At 41.1% G+C, this 20,445-nt stretch overlaps 2 protein-coding genes across 4 annotated transcripts; both read right to left on the bottom strand.

Annotated features, from left to right (window-relative positions):
• Positions 1–1,499: 1,499 nt before the first annotated feature.
• Positions 1,500–19,908, bottom strand: gpt (glutamic--pyruvic transaminase). 3 transcript variants are annotated; one of them, XM_088429455.1, is made up of 12 exons: positions 19,678–19,908; positions 15,749–15,935; positions 10,845–10,934; positions 10,098–10,206; positions 8,757–8,890; positions 7,825–8,068; positions 6,832–6,911; positions 6,625–6,761; positions 6,346–6,520; positions 6,123–6,278; positions 3,701–3,813; positions 1,500–1,951 (listed from the first exon to the last, which is right to left on the bottom strand). In XM_088429455.1, the coding sequence occupies exons 1-12, from the start codon at positions 19,743–19,745 to the stop codon at positions 1,861–1,863; spliced, it is 1,584 nt and encodes a 527-aa protein (XP_088285581.1). In that variant the 5' UTR covers positions 19,746–19,908; the 3' UTR covers positions 1,500–1,860. The 3 variants fall into 3 exon arrangements, with proteins under 3 accessions (XP_088285581.1, XP_088285582.1, XP_088285580.1); XM_088429456.1 differs by lacking the exon at positions 19,678–19,908 and adding an exon at positions 16,418–16,534; XM_088429454.1 differs by lacking the exon at positions 19,678–19,908 and having other exon boundaries at positions 15,749–16,331.
• On the bottom strand, positions 16,816–19,669 carry fuz (fuzzy planar cell polarity protein). Its single transcript, XM_088429457.1, has one exon. The coding sequence runs from the start codon at positions 18,797–18,799 to the stop codon at positions 17,498–17,500; it is 1,302 nt and encodes a 433-aa protein (XP_088285583.1). The 5' UTR covers positions 18,800–19,669; the 3' UTR covers positions 16,816–17,497.
• Positions 19,909–20,445: the final 537 nt, after the last annotated feature.

Here is a 20,445-nt window from a genome sequence, read left to right as displayed (position 1 = left end):
GGCCGCCTCCTGAGATGGGTAAGAATGGGTACGTAGATTCTGTTGATAAATGTATATTCCGCAAATGCAATATATATCAGAATAGTGTGCTTAGATTAATGAGGTTGCAGATAACATATGATGATTTTGGACTTGTTCAATAAAAACAGGAAATGCAGATGAACCACTTACTGGTTTAGTCGGCAACATCAGAAAATCTGCAAAACTGGGATTGTTGTTTTCAGGGGACTAAACGTGGCCCCGTTTGAAATTTATACCGGCCCTCAGCTTCTGCCGTAAAATTAATAACCACAAAAAAATAATTGTTGAGTGGTTCTTTTAGAAAGTTTCAGGTGAGATTACAAAAAAAAGATTAATCAGATCAAATAACCACAAAACTTTCACTGCATAAATGTTTAGTAATCGTACGTACATTTTGATTATCAGGTCAAAATTGAGTTTGTAATATTTACTAATGAACTCTCCCCTCAAAGCTGCCATGCGCAAAACATTTAGGATATAATAGAATAGAAAGTCTTTCTTGTCATTGTATAGCTGGTATACAACGAAGTTTAATTGGACACTTGGCACGAGCTCCTTTACCTGCTCGGCAGCGAGGCCTCTCAAAAGCAAATTCCTATAGCGTTGATGACAGTCGGTATTAATGACGACTTGTTGCGTTGACTTCAATTAGTCACATTCACTCGGCCATCAGCAGGCCGGACGTCGCAATCAATATCAACAATGGATGAAATGACGCCAAACGGGCGGTTGGCAGCGATTAGCTGTCACGTAACTCCCGTTTGCCAGACTTTGCTTTGTTCACAATTTTCTCCGGTTCTGCACATACAGTCCAGTTAAAAATACAATCGGACAACAATTAATTAGTTGCAGAAAAGCACAACTTATTGGAAGTCACTCGCACATCAAACAAAATTTCATTTCTCATTTTACACAAATAAACATCGTTTATCACAAATAAACATCGTTGCCAGGAATAAAGTAGCAGGGCGAGCCACGAATAGCGAAATTTCACATTTAGTTGACACCTATTGAAAAGCATTGGAGAGAAATGGCAATTTTTTTTTTATATATCTATATTAATTAATCAGCCCAGAGCAGTTTTTATTCCCATTTAAAAATAGCATCAGCATTCAGCCTCAAAAAATCCATGTAGGAAACAAAGTAAATATAATTATTTTCAGAGGAGCCTTTATAGTTTTTTTCTTGTTTTTTTTTTTTTTTTTAGAAAGCATCATTTGCACTACATAAACCAGAATATTATTTTTTTTAAAACTCATTTTTTTTCCCAGTGAGACTTGCTATGGAAACAAAAGTAAATATATCCACTTTTGGACCAGCTTTGCATACAATACAACGTTGATTAATGTATGTAATTTTAATGTATGTATGTTTTTTTTTTCATTTTGTCAGTGATTTTTTTTTTTTTGCTCACAGCTAGAGAGTAATAACCACTTTGACATATTATAATTTCTTCTTAAACACAAAAAAAAACCCACTTATAGGCTGTAGAATGACATTTATTTTGGTCATGCAAATAGGACTTGCTGCGTATTTTCCCTGTCACATACAGCCTGCAGCAATCAATACTTCATAGTTTGTTTCTTTAAGCAGCAGCATTAATTGTATTTCTTAATTAAAAAAAAAAAACCTTGGCACATATTCTTCATATAGACTGTACAACAATTGTGACGCATACTTAGTTTTGAGTGCCCTCGTTTGGACGTCAGCTAACGCCCATGTAAAGGTAGGAAGTGCGATAGAAAGAAGAGTCAACGTGAAGGCACTATAAAATTAAAAAAAGGAGGGTCTGGATTTTGGCAATAGTTCTCCAAGTGCGCGTGAGCAACGGAAAGGGACTTAGGAGTACTGCTTGGTGAAATTCTGGTGGAACTCCTTCACTTTGTTCAGGAGGATCTTCAGCTTGTCAGCGGGAGGCAGGATGGTCATCCTGGAAAACGAGAAGAAAAAGTTCAAAGGCATGCTTCGCATTTTTTATGAATGATTGCAGAAGGCTGTCAGTAATTATAAAAAAAAAAATCGAAATATCTCCAAAGTAGTTTTGCCTTCAGACACGTGACCTGATTGTTGTCAATTTCCCCTTGATTTCCTAGTTATCTTATTTAAACAGATATAAACCATGAATTCAATTATTAATATTTGCTCAGGGTTTTGTAAGATAGTATATAGTATATAGAGCCAGGTGGACTACTTCTGTATAGATTTTGGAACCAGTTGGGGTACTTGATTGCAGGCGGATCATTTTGTGAAAGTTTTTAAACCACACCCTGCTCGAGATAGCAATAAAAGGCAAAGGCGGAGAAGCTCTCTTCACAACACTTTGATCTGAAAAGGCAAAACCCTTCTTCGTTTGCAAATGATGTTTTCTTTTAGGTTGTCTTCTTTGTCTCCGGTCTCTCTTATCGATAATGCCGACACGGTGGAAGCCCTTGAAAAGGACTCCGCTCAGGATCAGTCCTCCTAAAATACATTTTATAATTCAGGAGCCCCGCCCCCTTCCGCCTTTCAACGTCCCGAGGAAGCCTGTCAAAGAGCGAGAGGACCAAGTTGTTAAGCCGGCCCATGCGTCTTCGGCAGCGGAGCGTTTAAAGATTTCCCCCGACTTTGAAGGATCACCGTTAAGAGAAGTCGTTCGATAGCGACGATAAAGCAAAAAGCTTCTCCTCCTAATTTTCTAGCGGCGGATACAAAAACCATCGACCCATATACTGCAGAGTCAATTAGAAACGCTGGGCTCAAATACATACAGGAATTAATTAGGATGCCTTTCGGAGGGAAAAAGTTCATTCGTGAAGACAGCATAGCGATTGTTAACACCTTAAGCCATTTTTAAAACGTGAATGGCACCAAACGTGACGAGAGGAAAATTGAATACTTGTACTCTTTTGACCGTGTGCATAATCCTTGCAGTACCATGACTGACCTGTAAGTGACAGTGATGTGTGTGCCAAAGTGCAACCAGACGAAAAAGGGTGAAAGTACTAAATTGACAAATAAACAAAAATGCAAAAAAAATAATCAAATCATTATCATTTGCTTAAAATATTTAAAAAATGTTTTAACTGCAAACTAAATGGCAGAGATACTTAAAAATGAAAGCCTTAATCTCTATGCTACATAATTTCAAAATTAGTTGTATGATTTTATTTTACATTCTTTAAAAGAAATTAAATCAAGAATAAAATACCTATGAGGAAAAAAAATATTCAAGCACGTGCGGAATCAGGTAACCACTGCAAATGAACTCAATCACTGCCATTGACAACTATAGATGTCACAAATCAGTTTTTAATGACGAGTAATCCTAAAAAAATTGCACAAGCTTTATGAAATAAAAATACAGTAAAAGTGGCATTGAATAGAATGTAGAAAATGATACAGAATATTATGTCATATTATGATCCACAAACTATACTTTTCGACATGAATTTTGACATTTTATCCAATTATGCTGTGTTGTTATAAGTGTTTTTATAAGTTATTTTTCGGGTTTTCGTTTAAAAAAGTACATGGTTTACGTCTATAGTTGTAACTGGCAGTGAATGTGTCGATACAATAACATGAAATAAAAAATCTGTGCCACAGGATAAATACTATCCTATAATCAGGTCTTTGCTGACCTTGGTTGGAACGGCTGATAATTGCTCAAATTTTGCCAGATTATAAATGCGTGTTGTACCTGAAGTGGTAGGTGCCATCCTTCTGGCCGAAGCCGCTCCCAGGAACGAGGCAGATCCCTGTCTCTTCCAGCAGTTTCATGCAGTAGAACATGTCGGGCTGCTGGCCTTTTCCCTTCAAAACGTAAAAACCTTTTTCACAACCACACTTTATATAACTGTAGGATACTAAGGAGAAATCACTAAAAGTTCTCAGTCCGGAGAAGAGTTTACACAGGCCAAAAAGAATGCATTTGGGGCAAACTGATAAAAGCCGCAAGTATTGTTAAAAAAAAAAAAAAAAAAAAAAGTTCCTTTTGGGTTTCCAGAATGCAATTAATGAAGTTATAAAACGCAAATGCTTGTTCTATGTGTTTGTGTTAATCGTAGTTGAACGGGCATCTTATTTAACATGTATGTGACATGCATGCCTAATTTATGTTGCAAAATGAAGATTTGCTTTGTTTTGAATGGCTGGTCCATAGAATAACCTCAGCAACCAATTTCATTAAGGATAAAAGCTTATGGTTTAGATTTAGGTCTCATAAATATTAACATCGGTGTGACTTGTACAACTGCCGTCAATGGTTAGAGAACATCGAGGTAAAAAGTTTAAATAATCGGCAAGTATCAGCTGCTTGACGTCTATAGACGTCAATGGCAGTGAATGACTTAATGTCTAAATATCATACATCCTTTTTGTACCTAATCCCTTTTTTCTGGAGCATGGCGTGGAATCTATTTTTTTTATTCTATTTATTGTTCATATTAATTTGATATACACCAATTGGAGCAGTGCTCTCAATTTTGTTGTATTACTTGCTGTACAATGACAATATAGGGATTCTCTTCTATTCTATTCCATGTATTTTTTCTTTACCCAAATTGCTGCTGTGCCTTTCCAGATGTCCTCTGGCACCCCAAAAGTAGTGCAAAATTGCAATATTGCCGGAACCAATTAAACTGCTTTGCAGAAAAGCAGCTTCAGTTTTGTCACTGTTTGGAATTTAAACTGTTTGGCCTTTGGCAGAGATTTGAGTCGCACTGAGTGCCGCACTTGTGTTGTGGCACACATTGTATCGTCCCTCTCCGTCTAGAACGCACCTTTATCTCCTTACAAAAACTTACAAGGATTCTGATTAATGATGCAATGGTGAAGTGGGCCCAAACCAAAGCAAGCAGACTTGTTTTTGTTTTTTTCTTAAACCGGCTTGCGAAGGAATTAATTAAGACTGAAAAGCTCTTGAGCCTTGTTGTCGTCCATTTGGAGAACGGTCCAGGGTCGCTGGAACGCGGCGGCGGCCTTCAGAGACTTGGGCCGGCGACATCGCGCGCTCGATTTCAAGGGAAGCGATAGATTCCGCTCTGAGGCGACGGGTAATGTACGAGGACGCCTAATAGATCACGCAGACCGCTTGCTTTAACTACGTCCCACGGCGTGGCGGCTAAACGAGCCGTTTGCCGGCTCGCGGCGCCAACGGCGAGCGATCGCGCCGCTCGGACGCCCGATGATGCCGAGGGGGAGTTAACGAGGATCAATGGGCGGGTCGGGTGACCTTTTTATCGGGAGAAGCTAATCAGATTCTCTCTCTTTGCCGACAAACGCCTCACCTCATCGAACTTATTCAAGGCAGCGTCGGGTTGTGAAAGAGCAGCATTGTATTTAATGAAGGCTTTGTGAGATGTACGTAACATTAGCCGGCGGAACTCTGCTGTTAGAATCAGGGATGTCCCCATTAAACTCTTTTGCACCCGGGTCACCTGATTTTGAGTCCCAATCGGATACTTCTAAAATTAATTGGAAAAAAAAGTTTGATTTTTAGTTTTTCATTCATTTTTAACAAAAAGAACCCACCTTTTATATGGCTAGTAGAGCTGTGGTTTAAATAAGTGAGTTTGCCTATTTAGCGATTTTCAGTCATAAAAGTTATTATTTTGTCTGTAATTTGCTGTCGATCAATCATGTATCTATATTTAAAAAAAAATACGGTTGAAAGTTTTTCCCTGTTTTTTTTTTTTTTATGTGGAATTATAAAGAGATTAATCAAATCGATTAATTACATATCTTACCTGATTTTTTTGTAATCTCTTGACAGCACTATTTCCAAGAGGGATGTGACAAAAACTAGTTTGAATTGAAAAATTATTTTTTTTTAATTTAAAAGATTCGAGTGCATTGCTCCTTTTTGGTTTGTATCAAGACAGGTATCGAATTGTTCCTTTTATTTTATTTTGGAGAGATCAATCTTTGAAGGAAATAGCTAATTACCAGTATTGACAGTTCATTCAAATGTATTCAAAATGACAACAAAAAAAGTCATTGCATCATACCCTTCTCAAATTGAGGCACAGTCAACCGCCCTTGACTTGTTTCGGATGTCGTTCGTGAAGAAATGCACAGCCCTAATGTCTGGATAGCTTTAGTTTCGACAGTGAAATACGCACCTTGGCCTCTTTGACGGCCTTTTCTGGAATGCTAATACGAGGGAAGGAGTACATGGCGCCCTGCACAGGATTGCAGCTGATTCCAGGCACAGTGTTAAGCACCTCCTCTGTCAATCTGGCCTTTTCTGCTAAGGCACTTAAAGTGGCTGTGCGCTCCTGAATGGAAAGAAAAAAAAAAGAGCTCACAGAAACGTCCATAAAAGCAAATTTGATATTTTTGTACCTTCATGAATCTGTCATAGGATGGCTCTCCAGGCTGCGGCGGGTTGACCACTAGGTCCATCAGCGCCTGTCCCGGAACTGGCGGGCACAGGCGCACAGACACCAGTTTGGTCAGTTGGGCCTTCACCTCCTCGTCCATGTTGATGATCTCCATGTAGCCGCCGCGGAATCCGCACCTGGGAGAACAACAAACAAGTGAGTCATTACTCAGGGATTCTGCAAAATGTACTTTTTTTTTTTTTTAAATACACCTGTCCTGTAGCTTAAATTCCAAACTTACTCTCCCATGTAACATTTAGAGGTTGAGTGGAAAGAGGCCAGCTCCACTGTGTTGGAGTACTCAGGCCCCATCTCGAAGAGCACCTTCTTAAACGAGTGGAATTGGCACCCATCGGCGTACACGTTATCCTGGTACACCTGCAAACAACAAGATGAAGGTAGGATACCCGTGTTTGTTTGAGAGCGCAGAAGTTTATCCGGCCCTTACCTCGTCAGCCATGAGGAACAGACGCTCCTTGGCGGCGAATCGGATCACGTCTTCGATGCACTTTCTGTTCTGCACCTGGCCTGTGGGCAGGGGAGTACATGAGCGGTTGTGTTGCTTTGCCGCCATCTAGTGGCCCTTTTCAAATTTACGCTTAAAGAACACAAGGAAGCGCACATGCTCCTCAAAGTATTTACTTGTTTTTTAAGCATAATACACGTACACCAGTTATTAGAGATTTAATTTGATGAGTTACCTTTCAAGCAACTCTCTCAAAATATAAAAACGTTTTGAAATGAGTGTTTATGAGATATGCTGCGTTTTTTTCAACTTGGCAACATTCAAAAGGCTGTAACTTCGCCTTTATGAGCTACCTCCATTTATTATACAACATTTAAATGGGAATTTTGTGTAGGATTGGGATATAAAAACATCTCGTTTTCATTTTCAGAGACATAAGCCTGATTTTGAGAAAACACATCACAAATATTTCCTTGAAGTTGGCAATTTTAAATTGCTCTTTTATGGGCCATCAGATTTATGGAAAAAAAAGCAGATGCAGGTATTTGTCAAAATCCTGAATAACGGTTGCAATAATCAGCTTGGCCGATTATCAGTTGATCGCTGAATATGTCTAGACAGAACCAGTACAAAAAGCTACGCTACAAAAAAAGTGAAAGTAAAAAAGTAGTCGTAGCCGCCTTGTACAGTAGAAATCTATTAAATGAAACTCAATTTCGACCTTCTCTAGTGCACTTTGTCGTAAGTGGGCCACCAGAGGATCTGTCAAATTGAAAAAAGACAGTCTTTTTCTCCTGAGTGAGTTTACTCAGTTGCCATAGAGACGCCTCAGCTGTCATCACGACAGCCTGCAGTTAGCGAGTTCTCGCTCGAATAAAATTCTTCAGAATCAGCTAAGGGTTTTGAGGTTATTGCTTTTCCACAACTGGACAAATAATGGTTGGAAGCAAAAGGGGAGACAAAGGAGGCCTTTACCGGTGGGGTTGCCGGGATTGATGATACACAGGGCTCGGGGGCTGCAGCGGCCCCGCGCCTCGTCCAAGGCCCGCTGCAGCTCGCTGATGTCCAGGCTCCAGCACGCCTCCTCGTTGAGGTAGTAGTTGATCTGCACGGCGTCCAGCTCGGCCAGCGCCGCCGAGTACAGAGGGTACTGCGGGATGGAGATCATGACGCCGGTGCGGGACGCGCCCTCGCCGCACACCAGCAGTTTCAGCATGCTCTAAACAAAACAAAACGAACAAAAAAGGGACTTATGATGTTGCACTTTTCATGTTTTCATCGAAAACATTCTGTCCCTGATTTAAAAGCCACAAGCTCGCCATCGTGATTCTTAGTGACCTCTGGTGGTGTAAACCTGCAAGTACAACTCACCACCTCCATCAGGAGGATGAATGTAAACCAATGAAGTGGTCACTGAGTGTGTTTTAAGGATTTCTCTAATTCGGTGGTTCTCAAATGGGGGTACATGCACCTATGGGGGGGCGTTGTTTTGTTCATTTTCAAACGGGTGCGCAATGTCATTAGTGAGGCAATTTTCTTGCAGATGAGCTAGACACAAACAGAGATGTTACACAATATATCTTCTGGAGTTGCTGCATAAACTACACCTAGGGATACCACTCGTACTACTACTAGCAAATCGAATTTTAATGCTGTGACACAAACAGTACTTTTTGTTTCAAATTAAAGAGCAAATTGGGACATTAAGCAACATTTTTACACTGTATTATAGTGACAATTATTGCAAAGTGTTATATGCCTTTTTTGATATTTGTCACATAGCTTCACAATTTTCCAGGAAACAACCAAGAAATAAAACCAGGTGATAGTTCTACTTTGCTGAAAAATATTACACAAGGGGTACATCGTTGAGAAAAACTTGTCCAGTCAAACAAACAAATCTTTACCATAATTCCGTCGCTGGCCCCCGTGGTGAGGTAAATGTTATCCGGGTCGCAGTACACGCCGCCGTCCCTTTGCTGGATGTAGCGCGCCACGTCCTGCCGTACGGCGTCGATGCCTTGACTGGCACTGTATGAACCTAAAGATTTTTTTTAAAAAGCGACAACAAAAGCAGTCTGAGCAAAAGTGAAAGCAGCATCGGGTTTTTATATATATATATATATATATATATATATATATATATATATATATATATATACATACACACACACACATCTATTTTATTTTCCAGCAATTTAAGAATTCCTTAATTATATAACATAACCATACAGTAAGGCCTGGGCGTTACCTGTTAGGAGCCATCCAAGTTATAAACTTTTATTTTTCAAAATACATATTCCAGGGCTGTTACTATTGAATATTTTTGGACTCAACTATTCTATTTATATCTGCGATGATTTTGTCGATTAATCGGATAATGCCACACGCCACACAAGAGGGATTGATATTTTACTCGCCACTTTTTAAAAGTGATCCAGTAACTGGTTTAGTCATCGTTTTCCCCAGGTAAAAGCAAATGTTTGCGAATGTCTTACGTTGAACAAATACAAAAGACAACCAGTCTGCTTTCACTAAAGAATACAGATTCGTTGATTAAATGATTCATTCTGACACTTCCTTAAATATAATGAACATTCATATTTTATTTTATCCATCCATCTATCCTATTTCTAGAGTCACTTATCCTCACAAGGGTCAAAGGTTTGCTGGTGCCCGTCAGAGCTGACTTTGGACAGTAGGCGGGGGACACTCGGGACTGGTTGCCAGCCCATGGCAGTATTTTATTTTATGTGCATATTTTATCCATACGACAGGTTATTTCCATGAGAAGATCCCAAACCAAGCAATTAAATTGCAAATTAACTATTATTCGACTAATCTATTATTGATTTATCCCAATTCTGTCTACTTGGTGCTTTTGAAATCCTGATTTATCATTCCACTAAATAAACCAATAATATGAATGAAAAATGATTTAAACAACTGTTGATTATTATACATCGTGAGCATTTTTGCGGGGCTTTTCATAACAGTTCCGAGTTTTGTTTTGTTTTTCTTTGTTTAGTTTTGTTTGTTTTTTTTCACTTAAGAAAGACATTGTGAGCTGGCTGGCTCAAAAGTTCATCAGTACCATCAATATAACCCAGAGGTCACACGACGAGTCGCCATGGCAACGTAGGGCCACGAAGCGACCCCCGGCTCTGGTGCACTAGGGGCGTAAACGGCTGTCATGGATATAAAGGCACGTTGTCCAAATTGGGTAAAATATAACAAGAGCAACACACCCATACTGTTGCCGCCGCACGACTCCAGGATGCGACGCGCTCGACTCTTTGCATCCTCCGGGAACGTGCTGTCATTCAGCAGCTCGGGGTATGAGCACAGCGCCAGCACCTTCAAAACCGCACACGGGAAAAATCAAAACAGACCCCACTCCTGTCACCTTATTTCATCGTGTTTAAAATGACACACCCATTAAAACATTTTACATACATATAAACATTACAAGCATAAAATGTAGTGAAAACACTGTATTTTAGTGTATGCGTGTCGATATGAGCCTTTAAAACAATGGTGTCCAAAATATGGACACGATTGGGGTACGCGTACCCCTTTGGAAACATGAAGTGCACTTTAGGGGAGATTTTCTGACGGTAACAGGAAATCTAATTTAATGCTGTGACAAGAACTGTTAATTATTCTTTCCAAATCAAGAGCAAATTGAATGGAACATATATCAACTTGTTGCTTGTGTTGGTGATTCCTTTGCAAAAGGAGTTTTACACAAATATGCATAGTCATTAGCTACGCAGAATGAAACTAATGATGTCAGTCTGTACTGAGTTAGACATACCGCTACAAATAGGTCAAAAAATTAATAAATAGTGCATGTTTAATAAATTAGACATACACGGCATAACACTTTTGCACTTGTACTTGGCGGAAAAAAATATTTCACATGGAGTCTATCCTTAAAAAAAGGTTGAGAATTACTGCTTGAAAGTATTAGGGTCCTGAAGGGAGGAGCTAACCTGTCGAAAGAAGGTGATTGGCTGCTGGCCCATGGCGTGTGCATCACCTATGTTGGCTTTTATGACTTCCTGGAAGGGCTTCTTCCTCCCCTGCGTGACACAGAAACAAACACAAATACCAGTTAGGTCATTCAACTCAAGCTTTTTTTTTTTTTTTTAGGTTGAGCTGAAAATGTGTTGTTACATTCTAGCGCTAGGACACAACTCAAACTTAAATGCTAACAGATTGTTTGGCCCACAAAACAAGAGCAGTGCAGCTGCAGGCATCCCACGTGGAAAAAAAAAATAACAAGAACATGCTGGGGTTGATTAAAGTGTCCGTTTGTTGAAAATGTCCACGGCTTCTCGCTGATGTCTCATGACACAGACGTGCTTGAACCTCCTAAGTGATGGCTGTGGAGGTGGCCCGCTTTACAGCATCCATAAACGTAAAGAGGTCCATTTTGCGGCGACCTAATGTAAACTTTGTGTAGTATATTGGTCCAGCTGTGAGCTAGGAGGGAGTTAAAAGCTACACGAAGCCACACGTGTACAAACAAACAACAACTCGGGCACTTTCACGTTCAACATTACCCTGAAATCAAAACAGCCCGTTTGTTCCATCCAAGGGTGGAAATGTGAGTGTGTTGCCGCCTCATTGGTCGGACAACGAAAGCTTGCGGACCAATCCGGTTTGCCACAGCGCATCACACCCCAGTCACCCCACGGTGGCTTAGAATGGGACCTCTTGCTTGCTGTACTGAGAAAGCACTTGAGTGAATTATTGACTGAATTGACTTGAATTTTTTTTTCAACGTTAAGGACAAATCATGAAGGTTTTAAATATCTCACAAGGGTCACAGGCTTGCTGGTGCCTATCCCAGCTGAATTTGGCTAGTAGGCACGCTACACCCTGAATTGGTTGCCAGCCATTGGCAGGGCACACAGAGACAAACGAATATTCACGCACCCAGTCACACGCAGTGGTACTCAATGAGTTAAATAAATTTCACTGCTTTGTATTGAGTAAATAATCATTAAATAAGATCCCTAATAGTTATCAATTTAATTTGAGTAATAGAAATTCATAGAAAACAAAAGGCAATTGTCGTACTTTCTGGACTATAAAACACAGCAAAATATAATCACAACAAAAATTAATTTGTCATGAATAAGCCACCATGGTCTATAACCTGCAGGTTGTATGTTATAAAATCAGATGCAAAATATGGTACATGAAGAATTTTTTATTTTTTAATTGATAACTTGCCTTCAACACCGGTTGAATATACATTCATACATATACGGTTAGAAATAAGAGCAGCACCAACATATTTTCAACATAACCCTGACGCACTCATTGTGAGAGTAATGAACAACACAACAGTAACACGCCTAATAATGTTAACTAGTGCAGAGTGCCCCCTGGAGGCGAGTAAAATAACATTTCAAACTCAAAATCAATAGTGTCTTCTTTGGTCTACTTTAATTTACAGAGATTTTGCTTCCTGGTGGCTAGTTAAAAATATATTTTAAAAAAGTAATGTTGTGGTAGAAAATTCGTGGTAATTAACATTGCATTATTTTTTTTATATGTGTAATTAAATACATTTTTATAGCATTGCAGTTCGTCTGCTCTCACTAGGTGGATGCTACAGTACTTTGGTGGAACACTAATTGGAATAACATTACTGAACTTTCAGAGAGGCTTTTTTCAAGGGTCTGCATGCCTTCATTGTATCAGAATGTGTGGGAAGATGAACAAGAAAGGCTGTGTGTGTGTGGGTGTGTGTTGCGCTCGTGGGGACCATTTTGCTGGAGCCCACAAACTGCGACCTCTTTAAGAGGTTTAAACCTTGCCTTTAAAGTAAAGATTTGAATTGGATTTTGGTTGAGATTTGTGTAAAGGTTAGACAATCTGTTGTGATGGTTAAGATTAGGGCTTATGAAACGTATTATGTCAATGGGATGTCCCCACTACTATTGAAAAACTCCCGCGTGCGTGTGTGTGTCCCGGTTGGTTATCAGCTTGCATGCCCATGAGGACAAAACAAAGGCCTTAATGTACAAAGTGCATGTGCACCAAGTCTTTAGTGGGATACTTGCCAACTGGTGGCTGCAAAACCTCTTTCCTAGTTTGATTAAAAAAAACAAACAAAACAAAAAAAAACTCGGATATGATGAAATTAAAGTTTGTTTTTTGTTTTAATACGCATTTTCTCACCCTTCGTTTTGACAATAAATACAGGTATTGAACAATTTCAAATATTAGCTTTCGTTTATCGATAATGGTGAGCGTTAGCGATCAATTAATTCATACATGCACAGGTGTCAAAGTCCAGTCCTCGAAGGACGGTATCCTGCAGGTTTTTCGGTTTTCTCTCCTAAACATACCTGATCGGGATCATTTTCAAGTTCCCCCAGAGCTTACTAATGAGCTAATCATTTGAATCAGGAGAGAAAACCGGAAAACCTGCAGGATACCGACCCTCGAGGACTGGAGTTCGACGCCTATGCATTAAAGCAGAGGTGTCAAACTCATTTTTATCGTGGGCCACATTTTAGTTATAGTTTCTGTCAGAGGGCTGGAATAAATCCAAAAATGGTCTAAAAAAGCATGCTTAACAGTCATTGCTTAAATTTTAACATACCCCAAATTTCTCTGAAATCCTGAAAATTGGGCTTAAATAGAAAAAAAAGTGTCTAATAAATGTCGTTTTCGCTTGTTTACTTCCCTACCTAGTTTTGAAATCAGAGACCGATAAAAACTGTTCAAAAGATAGATCTGGAACAGATTTTTTTTTTTTTTTAAGACAACCTGCAAGTTTAGCTTGAAACTTGAAATCAAATCAGCATTTGTCGGGCCACATAAAATGATATGGCGGACCGGTTTTGGCCCCCGGGCCTTCAGTTTGACACCAGTGCATTAAAGAGTAGACACACTGATTATTACTTATTATCGGCCATCAGATTTAAAAAAAAACAAACAAACAAACAGATGATGATCATAATGAGAATCTTCCCTATACAAGTAGCTTAATCCCTTTTGGCTCAACTGCTTAAAGATGTTTTTAATCGATCAATTTTCATAAAATCCAGCACGTTTGTACAGAGAGCCTCAAAAGAGTTCAATCATGCGGTTTTGGGGTCAAACAAATAGTGAGGCTTGTTGCGCATTTGAAACCCAGCAGTATGCGAAAAGCGCCCAAATAACCATGCTTTTCAAAGACTTAACTGCGAGCCAGGCGGACTAACCACTAGTCCACCGTTGCTGTTTGACTAAAACGATTGATAGCTTGACAGTTATGCCACTGTACACGGGCCTCGGGACCAAATCAGTAGCAGCAAAGATGACGCAATATCTCCGGAGGCCCCTTCGGGGATCAGACCTCAATGATTAACCAACAGATGGACTTTGCCAAGAGGACGCAAGCGTCCAAGTGATAACCTGCCAAGTCATCATCGTGGGTATTTTTGAAGTGGCAATGACATAGGCGAGAAGCTATTAGCAGCAGAAAGTAAATAGACCTGGTCCGTTTTCACCCCGCTGTTAACACAAGACTTTCCGTTTGTCGTTCAGATGACACTTCGGGTGGCACATGAGTAAAATGCCCGCTAAGGACGTCTCGCTATTGCCAGGACGCTTCATTAGGTACCTCGGCACAATTGAACGACATTTAATGTCAAATCGTGGATAATACTGGAGTTTTTATTGATTTTTTTAACTTTATTTGCCAGGTAAAATTCAAACTTTTGACAACGGAAAAATAATCATTAGAGCTGTTCACTGATATAAAATACATAAAATGTCCCTCTCCAAAAAAAAAAAAAAAGATGACCAAGTATCTCAGCCCATAAAAGCATTTTCCAGGAATATTACGCAAAATTGATGGCAATTTCATTTAATGTAATGTTAATTAAATGTCCTTTTTATTAAATGTGTTCTAAAACATAATTTGTGAAGAGGCAAAAATGAGACTAAAAAAAACAATATTTTTTATAGACACAACCCAGGGAGTCCCCTTTTTTAGGAATGACACAATTGCAACAGTCTGAAACCTTTGCCTCAAGATGTTGGTATAATTACAAGTATTTCAATCTTGAAAAAAACAAATGATAGAAGTTTAGGCAGACGTTGACATATAAATCTAGAAATGTTCCTGAAAATTGCAAAAGATGATTGTCTTTTTTTTTTTTATTCATGTACTTCAAAGGTGTCCCAAGTTTTTATCCTCTGAGAGCCAAAAACAGAAAATGAGAAAGATGTAACTTAGACAAATCAGAAATGAAATTGCCAACGTTTGGTCCAATCATCTCCCAGAAATGGGCGACATCATCATAATTCAGCGTATTTATTGATTTAGACATGCATATGTGTCATGTCCTCCTGCATGATGCTTACGTTTACATCTAATTATTTCCGTAGGCAGCTTGTTGAGTCAACTCTGCAAGAACTAATGATAGCGTATCACTAAACAGCGCCGCACTTCCACAAATGTCCACTTGAGGCACACTAAACCAAAATTAAAAAAAAAGATGCGATATATTTTCAAAATAACTTTGAATTTTATCACTTTTAATCCTTAAAATGACACAGAAAGCATAACGTATTTTGATTGGCAAAGTTTTGTACAATCATCTCCCAAAAGTGGCGACCATCAAAATTCATCGTATTTATTGATTTAGACACGCAAACTTGTCATGTCCCCCAGCATGACGCTTACGTTCAAAGAGTTTAAAACACAAAATTGCATCTAATTATTTCCGTAGGCAGCTCGTTGAGTCAACTCTGCAAGAACTCACGATAGCGTGTCACTAAACAGCTCAACGCTTCCACAAAAGTGCCCAACGAGCGTACATTCGGACGTTTTTGAAGGCATCACAAGCACGGCAAAAGTGAGCGAAAGGATGAAAAAGCGCCCCACCTGGGAGAGCTCTTTCTCCAGCTCCATCGCCCGCTGCACGATGGGGCCCCTCACGGCGTACTCCACCATCTTCACGGTGGGGTTCATGGTGTCGATGGTCAGCACCTTGGCCCGCGGCGAACCTCCGTTCTCGGCCACGCTCTCCTTGGGCAGCCCGCAACGCGTGGCGCTCAGGCCGGCCATGGCTCTGGCGGACACAAGGGGAGAGGTCAGTGAACGCACAGCGGGCACGCCACCGCCGCTAACGGCTAACTCTTCAGCCCGGCTCATAGTCACGCTGAGGCGGGCAACTTTGCCGGGTGACAGCCTCCCTATCCTCGCCGCTGCCATGTTTAATCTCTCCCCCCGAAGTTTGCGCGGATTTCTCTCGAGACAAGTTGGGCGAAAAACTGAGCAAGGGCAGCCGGCACCTTGAACCTGATTCCCTTTGGACTTTGATCAGGGTGGAAATCTGAACTTCCTCAAAAATAAAACGCTGGGTACAAAAATACCCCCGAGATGTTCCCAAACATCCACAGTGTGAGGTTTTTTTTTTTCTTTTTGGAAAAAGTGGGGGGGATTTGGAATGAACTCTGCACACATGGCAACGCTTTCAAGCAAAGGATATTCCCTCCCACTTTTTTTTTCTTTGTCCGTTATCCCTCCCCTTTTAACCGCTATCCTACGCACCAGGCTCGGTTCTGTTTGGGACCTTGGCGTGGCGACGAGGCTGGATGCAATTTACAGAGAGGTGGATTAACAGTGAACGCACCCCAGCGCAGAGGAGACAGTGGAGTTTTTTCCATAATGCGAAATGGGCTGATAGGGATGCTCCTCCTATTTTGGACTCACCCACTTTTATTCAAATGGCCTTGCTTTTAATTTACATATTTTACGATGTCGTGACAAGAAATTGTGGATTTAAACAAATTGGCAAACAATTTGACATAGAATGTACTGGATGTACGATATATACATATATATATATATATATATATATATATATATATATATATATATATATATATATATATATATATATATATATATACACACACAGATACCACTAGTACTCTATCGGCTTTTTTTCTTAAATTTTCAGGAAATGAATGGCAATTTTGTATTGTTGTCATTTGTAATTCTTAGTTCGTAATTGTAAACTGCATCAAGGGAGCGGCTGATACATGTTATCATCTACAATCGCAAACTCCAATACCTTGAATTAAAGCCAGATGATAGACGCAATACTTAGTACTGTATTAGTAATAAATGTAGAATAATAACTTATTTATGAAACATTCAGTCTTTCTTGCTCTATAAATATGTCAGCTTGCGAGAGAATCGCTTGTGTGCAGACCCTTTTGGGTTACCACGTTTCTCCATTTTTCCAATTAGGTATAGGTCAACAAGGACAAACCATAAAACCTACTACACATGACGATTTCATTTTTTTCTTGTATCCAAAATAGAGAAAATCACAAAATGAAATAAAAAGAAACAAAGGACATACTGTATTTTCGATGGATTTTTATCATAATACTTTTCACATGGTTTCACATTCAGTTCTCTGCTGCACTGGACATAATGAGTACTTTTTTTGTGTGTGTGTTAACTCATTCAATCCCAAAGACGAATTTGTATGTATCGCTTGAGAGTCTAGCCATCCAATCTCAGATATCTACTTTTTTTTCAACTGTTAGGGTAAAGACAGGATAGTTGAAAAAAAAGCGGGTACTGAATGAGCCTTGGCAGAGGTCAGTCCTAAGGTAATTAGAAACCAGTAGCAGCAGTAACACTTGCGAGAGTTTGCGTGGCGATGGTGTTCAGGGCAAACGTCGGCGCCGTCAGCGGTGTCAGCAGAAAGAGTTGATGCTGCGGCGTCTGCATGGCAAAACTTTTACACTCATCCGTGAGCAAATAGCACTGCACTGGCTGGTGGGAGAATCCCTCGACAAAGTTCTCTGTGTTCCCCTGCTGGGCGCCCCCCATCTTCTCCTCTGTGGCCTCCGTTTGCTCCTGCTTGAAGTAGCGCGTCATGCAGAAAATGTAGAAGAGCTTCAGGAGCTCCCAGCGGCGAGCCTCGGAGGGCGAGGGTGGGTCACTTTGGGGGCGGGCGCACGAGGGGGCGAGTACGCAGGAGACAGAGCGGTGGTTCTCGCGATTGATGAGCAGGAAGGCCAGGACGTCGGGCCGCAAGGCGACAGACGCTGGAAGGCAGCGCTCCCCCAGGGCGAGGCAGTCCCTCAGAGTGTCCACTAGGGGTGTCCAGAAGCGGCCCACCAGGGTGCTTTCGGCGCTGTGCAGTGAGGGCGTGGGGCCACACAGCACGCACACGTCTGCCCCGGGTAGCAGCTGGAAGCGGAGGAGGCGGTGGGCCACGCTGGGGCTCCCCTGAGGGAGGAACACAGGGTAGTCGCAGGAGGCGGCACCCGAGTCAGAAAGCACTCGCATTAACGCCGAGAGCAGGACGATCTCCTGTGGGGCCAGGCGCCACCACATCTCCGTAGCGGCGGCCACGCGCCCGTGGATTAGCAGGCAACCGAACTCGCTGTCGGCCGCCTCGGCGAAGCCCCGCACGGCCTCCCAGAGGGGCGCCGGCTGCGGCGGCAGCAGACAGTCGGCGCAGTGCGTCAGGTGGCCCAGGATGCCCGGGCGGCGCTCATCCAAGAGCTCGTCCACCAGGCCGAAGCAAGAACGTAGGTCGCGCTTCAGCCGCTCCAGGTTCCTGGCGTTGACCAGCTCGTCCCGTCCCAGCACCAGCACCATGCTGCTCCACACGTTCTCCAACAGACGGCGGAGGCGCAGATGCTCCCCTTTACTACCTGCCTGGTGACTGGCGCTCACGGCGATGAGCATCACGCAGTCCTGGAAGACTCGCCACACCACTCTACCGCCGCCCTCCGTCTCACAGCTGCTCAATTCCACCCCTTGTCCGCTTCCAAACATGTGAACTCCATTCAGGGAGCCGATGATAGAAAAAGGGAGCTGCCTAGAAGCCCCTCGTGTGAATAGTGGCACACCGCTGCTGGCTGTGAGGCACACAAGCTGTATGGACCCTTCCTGTAACATCATGCTAGGGCTGGGCGATTCCTAGTTTATATCCATTACAGTTTTTCCTCCTGTACCTTCTGACAAATTCACTCTTTTTGTATTTTTTTCTGAAACCCCAAGAAGCATCCAAACACAGTCGCATAGGAAAATGGTACCTTGTGTGAAGGATGACTAAGGGAAGGGATTTGAACGTCAGTAACTTATTTGACTGCCGACACGTCTAGAATACTATATTTGAAAAGGTTTAATTGGCACAGAAAGAGCAGCGTGACGGGAAATTTTGTAAACTTAAATGGAGAAATCCTGATAATCCTCTCCTCTGCATTTAAAACGTGTTAGTCTTGATCTGATTTAAGAAAATCATTTCAAACATAAAAAGAAAAAGAACAATTATCCCTACTTGACGTGTACTGCTTCCACTAACAGCATGTCTGCAAACAAAGAGAAGCGATTTTACAAAAGCACCTTCAATGTTGTCAATTTAGGGTTTTGGTTGCTGTTTTTAGCGTCTTTTACAAAGCGAGCATCGTTTCAAAATAAAATCGATAAATTGCCATTCGCTTTTAAAAGAGCAAGAGTGACAAGAATAGGAAATAAAATAAAAATTTGGATTTTATGCAAAAGAATGCAATTTTATTTTAAGACCATATCACCCAGCCCTTCATCATGATTTGTTACGTCAGTCATTATGAGGCTAAATAACACAGTCATGTAGCTAGCTTGCATGCATGCTAGCTCGCTACTCATTGACGGATGAGCCGTTAGCATCGGCTACTACTTAATCTAACACACACCAAACTACCACTATCATGCAGCCTATGGTGGATTTTCTTTTCCTCTTCCACTAGCATCTTTTAGCCAAGGGGAACGAACATGCTGGGTGTAGGGAAACGGGTTACCGTCGTTTCCACAGCAACGCGGTCCCATGATTCATTTCTTCGACCGGCGTCGGCAGGGAGCGTTTCATTTTGCCCGGTCCGAAGGCAGCCTGTAGCGGTACACTCGGAATCACGCTGCCACCCTTAGGCGCATCACAAACGGCACACCGCACCTTCGCCCTTCCGTAAACGCTCCAGTGTGTGTTTTAGTGTATTCTTTTTTTTTTTTTAATCCTTTTGCAAAGGGACTATATCCGTCTTTGTCCCTTTCTTCTTCTACTCTTAAAACTGTTGACTGGCGTGCTAGTGCCACCACCTGGCGAAAGTGAATGACTATCATTTACAAATTGACATACTAGAAATGTACCCATTTTCTTAAACGTTCTAATCTGTTTTTATCTATTGTATATATTATTGTACGTTAAGTTTATATTTGTTTTCATCTCACCTTTCTTCCAAGCTAGCCATGATTCAGCATTATCTGAGCAACTGTAATGTCCTTTTCAATGGACGGCGAGTGGCAAAATGGCCACCCTCTGAGAAAACTTACACAAAGGTGAATACACTACCTCATTACTCAGAATACCGTTTAGACTAGCAGGAATCCATCTAATATATTAAAGGAGTCAACATTTTTTGGTTGATTTCATTAAAAAAAAAAAACATTTAGTTTCATATATATCAGAATTAGAGCAGAAAAGTCACACTTTTGGAGTAACAAAGAATGTTTTTATTCATTAAATACAAAAAAGTCCAGAAGATTGATGACTAAAATAGAATAGAAAAGGC

Source organism: Hippichthys cyanospilos, chromosome 12 (assembly GCF_059441005.1).
Source record: "Hippichthys cyanospilos isolate Australia breed blue-spotted pipefish chromosome 12, RoL_Hcya_1.0, whole genome shotgun sequence".
NCBI lineage: Eukaryota > Metazoa > Chordata > Actinopteri > Syngnathiformes > Syngnathidae > Hippichthys > Hippichthys cyanospilos.
This window is presented reverse-complemented; position numbering and strand designations above follow the sequence as displayed.